The sequence below is a fragment of the Musca vetustissima genome, unplaced genomic scaffold (assembly GCF_032173495.1).
Source record: "Musca vetustissima isolate MV318-11 ecotype Yass unplaced genomic scaffold, APGP_CSIRO_Mvet_v1 utg20965, whole genome shotgun sequence".
Classification (NCBI taxonomy): domain Eukaryota; kingdom Metazoa; phylum Arthropoda; class Insecta; order Diptera; family Muscidae; genus Musca; species Musca vetustissima.
The window spans coordinates 45,813-62,768 of record NW_026874698.1 but is presented as its reverse complement, the minus strand read 5'-3'; the positions used below and the strand labels follow the sequence as shown (position 1 = coordinate 62,768).

Below are 16,956 nucleotides of genomic sequence, written 5' to 3'. Positions count from 1 at the left end.
TTTTGTTATAACAAAACAAGACAAGAAAGCCAAGATTAATCATGGCCCAACAGCAACAACAACCAGCCTATGAAAACAGTGAGTGTTGCAATTCTTTATTTCTTTTTTTTTTGCTACGGGGATTTTTCACTCATTCATTTCCGTTTTGTTCTCGTCTTGTCGCCGCTTTGTGGTAGTGTGAGTGTGCTGTGCGGTGGAAAAATGATACCGAAATGAATGCGAAATCTTAGAAAAAAATTAAAAGTTATTTTTAACCAAAAAAACTACATATACACGATTTGGCCATTTTGGCCAAAAGAAGAAGAAACAAAGTAATAGAAATTAGTCATATATGTATGTAGAGATGTGTGTATATAACGGCGACGGTGGCGGCTGTGTATAATTTTGTAAATCTACGACAAAGAAAATCATGATTCTAATAATTTTCAAAACAAGTCAAAGACCAACGAAAAAAATTATGACCATAAATAGAAATGTTTTTTAGCCATTATTGCTGTTGTTGTTGTCTCTTGAGTTTGCAGTCTGAGTGGTGGTGATGCGTTGGCTGACTTTTTCTTTATTTACTTCTCAGTGTAATTGGTCTGTCTGCCTCTGTTAGCTCTCTTACTATTTTGTTGTTGTAGCTGTATCTTGATTAAACACAAATTAGCCGGCATTTACATGTTGTTGATGACCCCCTCTTTACCTCTTACTATTTGTAACCTGTAAGCCGCACCCTCTTATTTGCAGTTGTGTTTTTACTCATATACGAGGGTTGGTCGGCCAAAGGTGAAAATTGGAAATTTAAGAGATTTTAGAATGAACGAATTTTTAAATAACATTTTTAGATTTTTGAATTTTTTTAGAAAGAATTTTAATGAAAATTGGATCAAGTGTAGACTAGAGAGTCAGGTTTAGAAATGAGATTAAAATATTTGGCCCGCCGAAGGTGAGAATATAAATTTTGAGATTTTTTAAAAAGAAAAAATGTCATTCAAATTATTTTTAGAAAGAAATTTTTGTAAAAATATGTGGATCAAGTGTAGACTAGAGGGCAAAGGCACAAACAGTTTTAGGAAATCGATCTGAATATATTTGTAAAAAATAGAGTAAGAAAAGGACCATTTTGGCTATACAAAAAGAGGTGTTCCGCAGATTGGTTGGCCGGCCAAAGGTGAGAATAAGAATTTTTCAGATTTCTGAAAGGAAAATTTATTCAAATTACTTTTAGAAAGAAATTTCATAAACAATTGGATCAAATGTAGAATAGAGGGTCAAGATACAAAAAGGTCTAGAAATGACATCTGATTATATTTTTAAACCAAAATAGCCAAAGAAAATCTAATTTAAATTCAAAACCCCTGTGATGATTTCGGAGCAGTATACGACGACAGTAAGGAAATGACCAAAGTAGGACCCCAACATTTGGGCTATACAAATGAAGTGTTCCGAAAATTGGTTGGCGGGCCACAGGTGGGAATATGAATTTTGATTTTTCTGAACAGAAAAAAATATTCAAATTACTTTTAGAAAGAAATTAAAAAAAAAATGGATCAAGTGTAGAGTGTCTGGATCCAAAAAGGTTTAGAAATAAGAAAATCCAATTCAAAACACCTATGATAATTTCGGAGTAGTATACGGCGATTGGTAATTCCGAAACGACCCTTTGTATTACTCGTCCAAAGTATGATTGTGTAAAAGCAAAAGGACTGTTACAACAACAACCTCCATTACCTCCATTACCCAATCCCACGCCGGTTGGTTCTATGTACCGAATTGACTCGGAGATGGACTCCGACCAGAGGCTGCCATCTCAACAAATACATGTTCTGGACTCTGGACACAGGAGTTACATCGCTTCATGCTGCGCTAACACGTCTCCCAGTGTATTTCAGTAGTCGTCGTCCGATTCGTCGGAGTACGAGACACCCCCGCACCACATATTATTCCGCGCCTAGAAAATACATCGTTCTTGCAGTTCAACTGCGATGGTCTTCGCATCAAAATCAGCGAAATTGTAGAGTTGATACAACAACACCGTATTACCACCGATTTAGAAGTCTTCTTCCACCCGAAGATTATGAAAATATACGACACAAAATCTTCGGCCACATTGTTCACCACATAGATGAGAATGCCGTTGAATTTGCAACTCCGACCACCAACTACACCAAAATTCTCGTGGTCCCGGGATAATCATCCTTACCATCAATTGCCCTGTCAAATCTACTTGACTTACTCCAGAAGATCTGTGACTGCAGCCTTTGGAAGTAGGTGCAATTCTTAACATAGAGACAAGACCAGAACCAGATTGAATCAAACAAGAAGAATGATAATACATATTGAACTGCTGCAACAACAACAATTACCCCAAGATATTGGCTCTCGAACGTTCGAAAGCTGCAAGAAATCCTCACACATACATACGCAAAGTGACACAAAATTACTAATACTACTTCAAATGCTTCATGCATGCCATATGGTGTGTGGAGCCCTTTATAGGTACTATAGGTAATAGAATGAATGGACTAATGGGCCCCATCTTCGAACTTAATCTAGGCTTGGTATAGATAAAAGGCCGTGGAAAGTTTGGCTCATATCGTCCATTTCATTCGCCTAATATTGGATATGCAAATATTGAATAAATATTGAACATTTTGACACTTTGTAGGGGAGGTACCCAAAGGGGTGGACCGATAGGTCCGATCTTCGGCCTCAATCTAGGATTGGTAGAAATATTACGATACGCAAACTTTTGGGTCTAATTGGAAATTCCATTCGCTTCGCTTTATAAGAATTGAACATGTTTATCCTTTGTGGGTGAGGTACTAGAGGCAATGCGCCGATAAGTTCAATTTCCCAAGTATATGCAGGTAAAAATATTAGGTTATGCTAAGTTTGGTTCAAATCGCAGTTCCCATTATATTATAAAATTAATTTTTTTAGCAAAGTTTTTACCAGGGAGGTACCCGAAGGAGTTGTCCGATATTTCCCATCTCCGAACTTGATATAAGAAATGTTACGATGTGCCAATTTTATCATGCGCATATGCCAGCCAGACACACACAAACAGATGGACATTTGTAAATTGTCTGACACGGATTTGGTCCAATGAAACATGGGATCTAAAATCAATATTTCGATACCCACATAACCATATTAAGAAAAAAACTGGAGGTCAATTTTCTTGCCACATTTTTTAAAATCGCCCCCCACTATTAGTCCCAATATTTTAGATTGTATAGATTTTGGAAATATTTTAGGTATTTTGAGAATATCTGACACATTTTTGGCTCTATTTTAATATTTTGGACTCTCATTGGGTGGAAAATCTTCCTAACAGAAAATATCAATATTAGTTTAATATTTAGGTATATCTCCAATATAAAGTTCGGCCCCTTTAGTTTTGGTATTTTGATGGTACTTTGCGCATTTTCTAACCGAATGGCCTATATTTTGGCACTCCGGAATAACTATACGTATAGTCTTCACATTTTTGGTATTTTGAAGGCTTTCATTTCATTTTCCAAACGATTATACCGGGTTCTTGGAGGGCCAGATGATTTTCGATGTTGATCTATATCTTCACATACCTCCTTCCCGAAATTGTTTCGATATAACATTGATGGTTTAAGTAGCATTTTCCCAACGAAGTGGCTATAATTTGGTATTCTGGATTCCTAGTGAATACAAAATTTCTTCCCAGATGATTACAGTTCCATGTACTTTATAGCCTCATCTCTGCAATAGTTCAGCCCAATTTTTCCATCTTATAGTCGAAAATTTTAATTTTTTTTTTGCTTTTTCAATGGCATAGTCGACACATCAAGGTCCCAAACCATTTTGAATGTATTTCACTGAGGTTTAAAAAGTTCAGCCCCCAAATTTCGCATCTTTTGTACTTATTTCTTCAATAAAATACCCAAAAATGGTTCGAGGGTATTTGGAGATCATTTCCCCCATCTGTGGCCATTCACTTTTAATGGTCTAAAATTACCGTTACTTGCAAAGGGGTATCCATTACACATTCCCTTTTTTTGGTACCGTTCAAATTTCCGTACCCACCCTCCTTTGGGTTTTTTTTCTATCAAAAGGTAAAGAAGCAACAATGAGTCGGAATAGCCTAGCCACCATACACAACAATTGGAGCATTGAATGGTAAACAGAAACAACAATGCAAGAGCAGAATGCGAACAACAACAACAAACAAAATAATTGTAGTTTTTTTTTAAAGGGGTTTCCTATCTATTTCTTTACTGTGTGCATTTGTTTTTCCTCTCTCCGTCTCTCTTTTCATATCAATTTACTTCCGTTCACTTTTCCCGGTTGCTTTCATTTGTCTACCTATCTCTGCAATTTGTTTACCAATTTTACTAATTTTTATTAATTTTATTTTTTTTTTTTACTTTTTTCCAGAATTCATTTATGCAACCTTACCTCGTACACAACGTGGCCAACCCATTGTCTTGGGTTCTGATCCCAAAGGTAAAAATTTCCTTTATACCAATGGAAATTCGGTGATTATAAGGAATATTGATGTGAGTATTTCTAAAATATAATTTTAATTTATTTATTTAATTGTTATTTTTATTTATTTGTATTTTCCAAATGCAGCAGGAACAGGCATAGCAAACATTCTTTGTCTTGGGCTTTAGGTATATTTTCGTAATGGAAAACATCAGAAGATTCTTAAATGTAGACAGAGATTTTCATTTTGACTGCTTGCGCTTGCTAGTTCGTCTGTCACTTTGTCGGTCTGGCTGCCTGCCTTGTTTTCGTGGATATTTCTTGGCGATCGTATTTTTTGTTGTTGTTATTTAGAAATTTTATAGAACACAAGAAAATTCGTTGGTTGTTTATAGTCTACGCTCTACACCCCAACCATCCAACCACCCACTCACATCCGACATTTCACATTTTGGCTGAGTATTGGTTTTGCTTGGCCGGTGGCGGCGGCTATATATTGCCGGTGTTTTTTTTTTTTTTGTTTGTTTGTAAAGAAGAAGACCCCACATTTAATACATACATACAATACTGACTTTTATCCAAAAGCAACAGCAGCAGAACCATTAGACGCAGCTGTTGTCCCACATTTATGTGAATTCAAACAACAGCACACGACACAATGCACAATAACAACAACAACATCAACAACTTGAAATTTATTTCTCTTCATTTATTCGTGTGTTCGTGTTGTTGCGATCATATCCCAAATTTTTTTAAATGAAATTCTGCAGCAAAAATTTGTTTTCAGATATTTCTAAATAGCTTTTGGCATGACCCAAAACGAAGAAACAAATTCTGGGTATTTGGAAATAATGAATTGCCTATGGAAAATAGATAAAAGATAAGAGGAGGGTGAGGAGGATTAAGTTTACCAATTTTTTAAAATATATTTTAAATGGTTCTTAATAGTATTTTCTATAGATTTTCCAATGGGGAAATTAAAAAAAAATGTTCAGGAAATTAATTGGAAAACTACTTTCAGAGATTCTGCCGTATTTCCGACCTATAGAAGAATCAAATTCTGGCCATAAATTGGCTGTAGAAGTGGATAATAAATTTGAAGAGGGAAGAGGATTTTTTTATGTGGAATTCAAATGTCAATTGAGGGACTACATTGAGATAAAGAGAACATAAAACTGAATTTACAAAAAAATCTGTGAACTGGAAATAGATTGGAGTTTCAATTTTTTTGAACATTTTTTTTATTATAGGGACTATGTCATTGAAAAAAGCGAAATGTCGAGGACGGCATTCAATCTGTATCCGTTCAGCGCTGCGGCTACTGCATCAGTATGAATGCCATTCAGACCTGCTCGATAGGCAACTTGATCTAAAGGCTCCCTTTTGTAACGTTGAACCTCTCTCTCTAGATCCTTCCTGACACGCCTGGGTGGGGGAGTCCTATCAACCATATGATGGTTGGAATTATTGTCCCTGAAACAGCCGAGCATGTACTGCAACGAAACCATATTTCTATGCTAACGTAAGAAAAGGATCTTCGTCTCCTCAGGAAGATGGTCCACTGGTGGCACCCTGTCGCAGTCCTCAGGGCGGCGTTCTGACAGGTCTGAATACTTCTCCATTGCGTATCACTAGAAAGAACTCGCCACAGACCGACCTATCGCTTTGAAAGAGGTCTACAAGGTTTCCTTATCTGCGCCCCAAGTGCTGCCGGCAAGCGACTTGAGCCTTAGACCTTGTTCCTACTTTTCAACTTATCGCAGATAGCTGTGGTTTGCGCGCACGAGTATTTTGGGGTAGTTGGTGGTCGGAATTGTATGCCCCTCGACCTGCACATTCAACGGCATTCTCATCTCCGCATTCCATGTGGTGAACAATGTGGCTGACGACTTCTTGGCGAATATTTTCATATTCCTCGCTTTAAATAAGGCTGCTAATTCGACGAGATAGACGTTCAATCTCAATGTTCGACCATTATGTCGATGTCGTCGGCGTAGGCAAGGCTTAACATATACTCTTTGATGTACAGAGTGCCGTTTCTCTTCACATTTGCATCTCATATGACCTTTTCCAAAAGGATATGGTCATATAACAAACAGTAACCTTGTCTGAATCCTCGTTCGGTATTGAAGTGCTCCGAGAAATCGCGTTGGTATGGTCCAATAATGCCATGGCTTCAGTCGTTTAGACAGCACACTGGATAGCACTTTATATGCGATGGGAAGAAGATTTATTCCTCTATAGTTGACACATATCGTATTGTCTCCTTTTGTGGGACACAAGATGCCGAGATTCTAATTATTGGGCATGCATTTCTCTAGCCATATTGTATTAATCAGCTGGTTCATGCTCCTGACCAGCATCAGACCACCGGTCTTGAATAGTTCGGCTGGTAATCCATAGGCACCTGATGCTTTATTGTTCTTCAGCCGATTAAATGCTACTCTGACCTCATCTTGGCTAGGTGGTGTACACTCTATACCGTCATCTCTTATTGATACTGGGGTATCTTCTTCACCGCCACTATTTGATACCAGAAGCTTTTCAAAATGCTCCTTCCAGATCCTCAACACGCAGTCTGTATCTGTCGCCAGGTTTCCATCTTCATCTCTTCAGGAGGATGTGACTGTACTTCGGTTAGGTGTTTTACTCGTTGGTAAAATTTCCGGGCTTCATTCTGACTCCTGTACATCAAGATTGGTTAATCTTAGGTTTTGAAATATGCACATGGTTCCTTTTGAGAATAAGCATAGAATCGCTTTCGGAGTCGAATTATGCATGTCCGTCCGTCCGCCCATCTTTCCATGTTAAATTGTAAATAAAGTACTGGTCGCATTTATGATCCGAATTGGATGAAATTTGGCACAGCTCATTTATTTGGCTCAAGGACGAACCTTATTGAAATTGGGAAAAATCGGTTCAGATTTAGATATAGCTCCCATATATATTTTTGTTCGATTTTATGGAAATGGTGTACCAAAGTCCCTATATTACATTCGATTTGCACGAAATTTGGCATGGCGTAATGAATTGACTCTATGGTGTGTGCTAAGTTTCGTGAAAATCGATTGAGATTTAGATATAGCTGCCATATATTATTTCTTTCGATTTTATCTAAGTGATGCACCAAAGTCCCTATATATCCTTCGATTTGCACGAAATTCGGCATAGCGTATTGAATTGAGCCAGGAATGATGTGTGCTAAGTTTGGTGAATATCTGTACAGATTTAGATATAGCTGCCATATATATTTTCGTCCGATTTTATGTAAATGTTGCACGATTTGCACGAAATTTGGCATAGCGCACAGAATTGAGTCTAGAATAATGTGTGTTAAGTTTCGTGAAAATCGGTTCAGATTTAGTTATAGCTCCCAGTCCGACTTTACTAATTTTCTTACTGTTTTTTTTTGTTTTTTTGGGTTCTTCATGTTCGAGGGGGTTATATATATAAATTCCACTTATTCAATATTATTAATTCGAAATTTTCAATTAAAATAATATCTCTTCAATCTCCATTCCTCATCACGCTCCGCAATGACTGCAACTTCTTGCGAAACTTCGTCTGCATTTTTTCCATTTCTCTAGCAAACATTTCTCCTCTTTCGTTTCTTCTTTTACTCTTCATATTGGTGGCATGTCTATCATATTATTATTTATCTTTGTATGTACTTCTTGTACGTATGTGCATTCAGCGAATATCATTATTTATGTTTTCACAGTATATACATATATGCGTCTATCTGTTTGTCTTTCTTCATAAATGTTTAATGATTTATTTTGTTTTTTTTTTCTCTTTTTCATTTTTCACAATTTTCTAGAATCCCGCTATTGCTGATGTCTACACGGAACATTCGTGTGCCGTTAATGTGGCCAAATATTCGCCAAGCGGTTTCTATATTGCATCTGGAGGTAAGTCATCATAGTAAAGCAAGAAAATAATGCATAGCAGCATTTTATATTTTTTGGCGTGATAGAAAATAAAGAGAAAAGAGATCAGGACCGAAGAAGTGGAGGAAATTCGTGATGCGGAAAAAAAACTTCAAATTATGTTGCAGAATATTTTGATATGGAATTTTCATTCAGATCATATTCCCCTGTTGAAGTTAGCAATCAATCGTCTGAATAATAATAATAGCAACAGCAGGTCCTATGGTTTACCAGTCGAACTATTCAAGTGCTCAAATGCTAATTCGTTAGTCATAACGATCTCAGAACGGCTGAGGATGTTGAGAAAGCTGTGAACAAGGTTACAGAAAATCTTATGAGGTGCTATAAAATGTCTTGTCCTTTAACATATACTGGAGATAATTTCAGCCACTATAGTGGTCAAATTATATTGCTGCCTCGCGTAAGGCTGCTTAGAAAATTATATAACAAAGCTAGTACAGATTGGGACGTTTATAGAGAACAATTCAATAGGTAAAAAAGTGAAATCAAATAGGCTAAACGTAGGTCTAGGGGTTAGCTTTAGTGAATAAATCGAAGGAGTTAAAAAGCGGGCCAGGTTGTCAAATGCAAATTCGTTGGTCATAACGATCTCAGAACGTCTGAGAAAGCTGTGAACAATGTTAAAGTACAAGAACTTTTCTGAGAGGTTATAAGGTTTCTGAGAGAATATTTTATACCGATCGATTTTAGGTATTTTAAAGGCCTGATCTGCACTTTCTAACAGAGAAGTGGCCATAATTTGGAATTTGGGGGTTCTCTTTGGAGAAAATTATCAGTGCTGGTTTACACTTCGATGTAGCCTCAAATATGGGTCGCTCACAAATGTTTTGATATTTTAAAGGTTCTAGCCGAATTTTTCAACCTTCGAAGTAGATTTATTTATGTATTTTAGATTGCCAAAACATAAGACACACTTTTAAGAAAAATTAAATTGGTTCATATAATATTATCCATATAACGATATCCTCGATTTTCATATTTTGAGGATTTTTTGGACTCGTTTTTTCAACTGAATTGGCTGTAATGTGCTATTTCAGGTTCTCATTGGGTAGCAGATTTTCGTTCCAAAAATTATTAATATCGGTCCAATTTTAGATATAGCCCCATATAACGTTACTCCCCGATTTTCGATATTTTGAGGGGTATGGACTCGTTTTTCAACCGAATTTGTTGTAAGTAGGTAGTTTGGCTTCTAGTTGGATAGGAAATCTCCTTACCAAAAATTATTAAAATTGGCCCACTCTTATGCATAAGCCTCCATATAACGATGCCCTCGATTTTCAATTTTTTGATGAATTTGGACTCGTTTTTCAACCGAATTGGCTGCAATTAGGTACTTTGTGTTTTTACTGACTAGAAAATCTCCTTACCAAAAATTATTAACATTGGTTTACTTTTAGATATAGCCCCCATATATCTATATCATTGATTTTCGATATTTTGAGGGATTTTGGGCACGTTTTTCAACAGAGTTAGATGTAAGTTGATATTTCAGGTTATCATTGGGTAGAAAATCACCGTACCTAAAATTATTTATATTGGTCCACTTTTAGGGATAGGTCCCATATTACGATGTCCTCGATTAGCTATTTTTTGAGAACTTTGGACTCAAATGAATTTTGGCTGTAATTTGGTATATCAGGTTCTCATTGGGTAGAAAATCTCCGTACCTAAAATTATTAATATTGGTCAATTTCGAGGGGTAGGCCCAATATAAATTTACTCCCCGATTTTCGATATTTTGAACTCGTTTTTCAACCGAATTGGCTGTAATTTGATATTTCAGGGTCTCATTAGGTAGGGAGTCTTCGTACCAAAAATTATTAACATTGGTTTATTTTTAGGTATAGCCCCCCACCTAACTATACCCTCGATTTCTGATATATTGGTGAGATTGGTCACGTTTTTTCAACTTAATTGGCTGTAATTTTATATCCTAGGTTCTCATTGGCTAGGAAATCTCCGTACCTAAAATTTTTAATATTGGTCCACTTTTAGATATAGATCCCATATAGCTTCTCTCTTCGATTTTCGATACTTTGAGGGTTTTTGACTCTTTTCAACCGAATATGATGTAATTTTATATTTCAGGTTCTCATTGGGTAGGACATCTCCGTACGTAAAATTATTAATGTTGGTCCATTATTAGAAATAGTACCCATATAACCCCTACCAGTGATATTAGGATTTCTTTGAACCTTGGCGAATTTTAAATTTTTTTCAATTATGTTTTGAAAAAATATCACACGAATATTTGTTTTTTATTTATCTTCTTTATGACTTATTTGAAAAATATGACTAAACAATTAATAGGCCAGGTGGTAGACCATGAATCACACTTCGATTCGGCATATGGTGATAAATTAGAAATATTACAGCTGTTCAGACCTGTAATATGTTTTTGAATTCCATTATGAAATTAATAAATAAACAATTTTCTCTCAAAATTTATTGGATTGCGAAAAATGTCAAGGTTAGCCATCCAATGAAAGTGAAATATTAAAATTTCACCAAAAGAAGAGGGCTACAGATTTGAATTGAATTTTTTTCCGCACACATTTTTTCCACTACATGGGAATGCATTCTAATCTTATCTGTTTTTTGCGGAACGAGGGGATTTTAGTTTAATTTTTTCGATAAGAAAAAAAACAAAAATAAACTAAAGGGTTGGTTGGTCGATCGGCGGATCTCCCCCTTTATCAGAGATTCACATAAGCAAAAATTAATAAATTGTTTGTTTTGTTTTTATATTTGTGTTTTATCGGAGCGGCAAAAGACCCCCATTTAAAACTAATTCATTCATTTTTCATATTATTGAATGTCTTTTTTATGTGTGTGGTATGTGTCATAATCCCTAGTGAAAGCCGCCTCCAAAATGTTTCTAGGTGTTAATCTCCGATGATTCATTCATCTATCACCTCATTGTTTTATTATTTATGTTTGAAAAGAGTTAGTCACTAAATCATGTCTCTAATCTGGTTATACAAAATGATGCTAAGCCAAGCGAAAATTATGTTATGAACAATAAACTCGGTCGTCATGCACGAAGTAGAAATACTGCGGGTTGGAGGGGGGAAATAAAATTGATACAAATGATAAAATATTAATTACAGATATAAAATAGTTTTTTTTTCCGATTTTTTTAAAGTAGTCGGAAATCAAAATATCAAAAACCATAAAAAATCAGCCAAAATAGCTAAAATATCGAAAATCGGAGGGTAGCTTTATATGGAGACTATAACTAATATAGGACCAATATTAATAATTTTTGGTATGGAGATTTTTTACCTAATGAGAACCTGAAATGGCAAATTACAGCCAATTTCAGTTCAAAAACGAGCTAAAAATAGTCAAAATATCGAAAATCGGGATGTAACGTAATATGGGGTCTATCACTAAAAGTGGACCAATATTGTTAATTTTTGGCACAGAGATTTCTAACCCAATGAAAACCCAAAATACGAAATTACAGCCAATTCAGTTTAAAAATATGTCTAAGATCTTCAAAATATCGAAAATCGGTGATATCGTTATAAGGGGGGCTATATTTAAAACTGGGCCGTTATTGATAATTTTTGATGTGGAGATTTTCTACCTAATAAGAATTCAAAATATTAAATTACAGCCAATTCAGTTGGAAAACTAGTCCAAAATCTTTAAAATTCCGAACATCGTGGGTATCGTTATATAAGAGATAAAATTAATTCTGCCTAAAGACAAATGGACGCTTTTCGAAAATATTCTTCGAAGAGTTATTTTCTCCAACTTTGATAAGCCTTAATGCAAATATACAATCACTTCGGCCAGGGAATGCGTTAAACACCTTTTAAAATATCGAAAATCGTTAGGGGCCCTGATATGGGGGCTGGATCAAAATAGGATCCATCAGTGAAAATTAACTACACAGCATCGTCTGTTATCCTCTGAGAACCCGTGAAGTTAAATTACAGCCATTTTGATTGGGAAAATTAGGTCCAAGATCATCGTGCCTTCCGATGCGGGTATGTCGGAACGTAAACTTACAGCCACTTCTTGGTTGGAAAATGTGGTAATGGACTTCAAAATACCCAAAATCGGAGGGTACCTTCATATAGAGGCAATGTTAATCTATAAGCCACCATTGAACATTTTCTACCAGGCGGCCTGATAACCTCTCAGAGACCAAAATGACAAATTACAGCCAATTCGAATAAAAAAAAATCGTGAAGGACCCTCGTTGGAGGCACCGTCTAAGTTTGAAGCAACATTGATATTTTTTTTGACAAGAGCCTGAAAACCAAATTTCAGCCAATTCGAATCGAAAAGTGGGTGTAGATACTTTAAAATATCAAAAATTCGTGGGGAACCTACATGTGAGGCTACGTCTATGTCTTAAGCAACATTGATAATTCTTCCCCAGGAGTTTCTAGGACCTCTCAGACCCCGAAATGCTAAATTATACCCAATTCGATTTAAAAAGTGGGTCTAGAACCCTAAAAAATATAAAAAAATCAAGGAGGACCCACGTTGGAGACTACATCTATGTCTTAAGCTACCTTGATAATTTTTCGCCAAGAGGTTCTATGACCTATCTATCACAACCCAAAATGCCTAATTAAAACCAATTCGAATGGAAAAATGTGTCAAGAACAAATAAATTATCGAAAATCCGCGGAAGGACCTCCTTGGAGGTTAAGCCTAAGACTAAAACAACATTGATAATTTTCTGCCTGGATATTCTATAACCTCTAAGATCCTGAAATGTCAAATTACAGCTAATTAGGTAAGAGAATTCAGTTAGGGCCTTCAAAATTCCGAAAATCTCCAAGAATCCTTTGGTCGGGACTATATGGAAATTTAGAACAATATGGAGTTTTTTTTAGTTTTTTGATTTTTTTTTTCGAAAAAATTCCGATTTTTTTTTTTTCGAAAAAATTCCATTTTTATTTTATAATAAATTTTTTGTTTGTATTTATTTTCAGATCAATCTGGCAAGATTCGCATTTGGGATACCGTCAACAAGGAACACATTTTGAAAAATGAATTCCAACCCATTGGTGGCCCAATTAAGGATATTGCCTGGTCTCCCGACAATCAACGTATTGTGGTGGTGGGTGAGGGACGTGAACGTTTTGGTCATGTCTTTATGACCGAAACTGGTACATCGGTGGGTGAAATTAGTGGCCAATCGAAGCCCATCAATTCATGTGATTTCCGTCCTGCCAGACCCTTCAGGATTGTGACAGGTAAGCAAGCACTTTGGAATCCGATTTATAAATTAAATCTAACTTTCCATTTCCCCCCTTACAGGCAGTGAAGACAACACCATTGGCATCTTCGAAGGCCCACCCTTCAAATTCAAAATGACCAAGCAGGAACATTCCCGCTTCGTCCAGGCCGTACGCTATTCACCCGATGGCAAATTCTTTGCCTCAGCTGGTTTTGATGGCAAGGTATTCTTGTATGATGGTGCCACATCGGAGTTGATTGGTGAATTTGGCAGCCCTGCCCATAAGGGTGGTGTCTATGCCGTGGCATGGAAACCAGATGGTACCCAGTTGTTGACATGTTCCGGTGATAAAACTTGCCGTCTATGGAATGTTGAAACACGTGAATTGATCTCAGAATTTGTTATGGGTACCACAGTTGATGATCAACAGGTGTCTTGCCTTTGGCAAGGTGAACATTTGTTGACTGTCTCCCTATCGGGTCACATTAGCTATTTGAATGTCAATGACCCCTCGAAGCCATTGCGTGTCATTAAGGGTCACAATAAACCCATTACCGTTTTGGGTTTGAGCGATGATCGTAGTACCATTTATACCGGTAGTCATGATGGTGTTGTGACCAGCTGGAATTCTGGTAGTGGTGTCAATGATCGTGTTGCTGGAGCGGGTCATGGTAATCAGGTGAGGAAGGGTGGAAAATTTAGATTTTTTCAATTCCGAACAATTTTTTTGTATAAAAAAAATTCGGAACAATTTTTTGCATAGAAAAAAATTTGGAACAATTTTTTTGCATAGAAAAAAATTTGGAACAATTTTTTTCGTATAAAAAAAAAAATCGGAATAATTATTTTTCGCATAGAAAAAAAAATTCGCAATTTTTATCGTATAGAAAAAAATTCGCAATTTTTTTCGTATAGAAAAAATTCGGAACAATTTTTTTGCATAGAAAAAAATTTGGAACAATTTTTTTCGTATAAAAAAAAAAATCGGAATAATTATTTTTCGCATAGAAAAAAAAATTCGGAACCAATTTTTTCCGTATAGAAAAAAGTTTCGAACCAATTTTTTCCGTATAGAAAAAAGTTCGGAACCAATTTTTTTCGTATAGAAAAAAGTTCGGAACCAATTTTTTTCGTATAGAAAAAAAGTTCGGAACCAATTATTTTCGTATAGAAAAAAAGTTCGGAACCAATTTTTTTCGTATAGAAAAAAGTTCGGAAACAATTTTTTTCGTATAGAAAAAAGTTCGGAACCAATTTTTTTTCGTATAGAAAAAAGTTCGGAACCAATTTTTTCGTATAGAAAAAAGTTCGGAACCAATTTTTTTTTCGTATAGAAAAAAGTTCGGAACCAATTTTTTTCGTATAGAAAAAAGTTCGGAACCAATTTTTTTCGTATAGAAAAAAGTTCGGAACCAATTTTTTTCGTATAGAAAAAAGTTCGGAACCAATTTTTTTCGTATAGAAAAAAATTCGGAACCAGTTTTTTCGTCTATAGAAAAAAAATTCGGAACCATTTTCGTCTATAGAAAAAAAATTCGGAACCATTTTTTTCGTCTATAGAAAAAAAAAATCGGAAAATTCGGAACATTTGTTTTTCTATAGAAAAAAAAATCGGAAAAAAATATTTTCTAATTTTTTTTTTTATTTTCCTCCTTCCAGATGAACGGCATTGCTGCCTGGGGCGATTTTGTCTACACCTGCGGCATTGATGATAGCTTGCGACAATTTAACATCGAATCGAATGCCTTTACCGATTATGTGGTCAAATTGAATTGCCAACCTCGCGGTTTGGCCATTTTCCGCAATGAGAACATCATTGCTGTGGCCTGTGTCAAAGAAATAACCCTGGTTCAGGATCAAAAGAAAGCCTTTTCCTTGCCCATTAAATATGAATCGAGCAGTATTACCGTTAATCCCGAAACATTGGATGTTGCCGTGGGCGGTGATGATCAAAAGTTGCATATTTATACACTGAAGGGTACCACACTGGAACCCAAAACCGAATTGGAACATTTGGGTGCCGTTACCGATTGTTCCTATTCCCCAGACAATAAATATTTGGTGGCATGTGATGCTCATCGTAAGGTGGTACTTTACAGTGTGGAGGAATATAAGGTAAGGGTTCAGTTGGTTGGATTTTTTTCATATTTTAATTTAAAATATTTTTTTTACAGCCTGCCCACAACAAAGAATGGGGCTTCCACAATGCCCGTGTCAACACGGTTGCCTGGTCACCCAATTCCCAATTGGTGGCCAGTGGTTCCTTGGATACCACCATTATTATTTGGTCGGTCAGCAATCCATCCAAGCATACCATTATCAAAAGTAAGTCCGACTACATTTTCAGACACGATTTAAGTTTCCTAATAAATTTCTATTTATTTTCGATTTTTCCAGATGCTCATCCCCAATCTCAGATTACCCGTTTGATATGGTTGGACAATAACACTGTGATCTCCACTGGCCAGGATTGTAATACCAAAGTTTGGCATGTTGAAACAATCTAAACCGCCGGGGGACAAAAACCAAAACTACTACCACCTATGTCATTTAAAAAAGAAACGAACCAACAACATCAGCAAAACAAATCATGATTGCAAAACTTCATTTGTTGGTCCAGTACACACACACACATTTATATTTCATTACTTTACTAATGCATTTCGTTCTTTAAAATTTAGCGCCCCCTATTTTCCCCCTATTTCGTTTTGCTCGCTTTAAGTTCCACACAAGTATTTCAATCATAATTAATTATTTTTTTGTTTGTCTTTCTTATTTAAATTAATTTATTTATGTAATTTAAAAATGAAAATCATGTAATATTCTTTCTTCTTCGATTGTATGTATGTTTTCTAAAAAAAATATCCCCTCACAACAACAACTATGTATGTACGTTTTTTGGAAGCGTAAAATTTTATATCAAATATAAGAAAAAAGAAAAATAATTACAAATAAAAAATTTATTTTGCAAAAAATAATTTTCCGATTTTTTTCTATAGACGAAAAAAAATGTTGTTCCGAATTTTTTTCTATAGACGAAAAAAAATGTTGTTCCGAATTTTTTTCTATAGACGAAAAAAAATGTTGTTCCGAATTTTTTTCTATAGACGAAAAAAAATTGTTTTCCGAATTTTTTTCTATAGACGAAAAAAAATTTTGTTCCGAATTTTTTTCTATAGACGAAAAAAGATTTTGTTCCGAATTTTTTTTCAATAGACGAAAACAAATTTTGTTCCGAATTTTTTTCTATAGACGAAAAAAAAATTTGTTCCGAATTTTTTTTCCATAGAAAAAAATTTTTCCGAATTCATTTCTATTGGAAAAAATATTTTTCAAAGTACCCTATTGACC

At 35.5% G+C, this 16,956-nt stretch overlaps 1 protein-coding gene across 1 annotated transcript; it reads left to right on the top strand.

Moving 5' to 3' along the window:
- On the top strand, nt 1–16,162 carry LOC133335926 (actin-interacting protein 1). The gene is made up of 8 exons (XM_061544222.1): nt 1–78; nt 4,396–4,517; nt 8,267–8,357; nt 13,358–13,621; nt 13,686–14,284; nt 15,265–15,720; nt 15,780–15,930; nt 16,003–16,162. The coding sequence occupies exons 1-8, from the start codon at nt 42–44 to the stop codon at nt 16,110–16,112; spliced, it is 1,830 nt and encodes a 609-aa protein (XP_061400206.1). The 5' UTR covers nt 1–41; the 3' UTR covers nt 16,113–16,162.
- Nucleotides 16,163–16,956: the final 794 nt, after the last annotated feature.

Bases quoted from the DNA above. Each gene is read 5' to 3' on its own strand.
- LOC133335926 (XM_061544222.1), top strand. From the start codon at position 42: ATGGCCCAACAGCAACAACAACCAGCCTATGAAAACA. The intron at 79-4,395 runs GTGAGTGTTGCA...ACTTTTTTCCAG, and splicing joins ACAACCAGCCTATGAAAACA to AATTCATTTATGCAACCTTA. The intron at 14,285-15,264 runs GTGAGGAAGGGT...TCCTCCTTCCAG, and splicing joins GAGCGGGTCATGGTAATCAG to ATGAACGGCATTGCTGCCTG.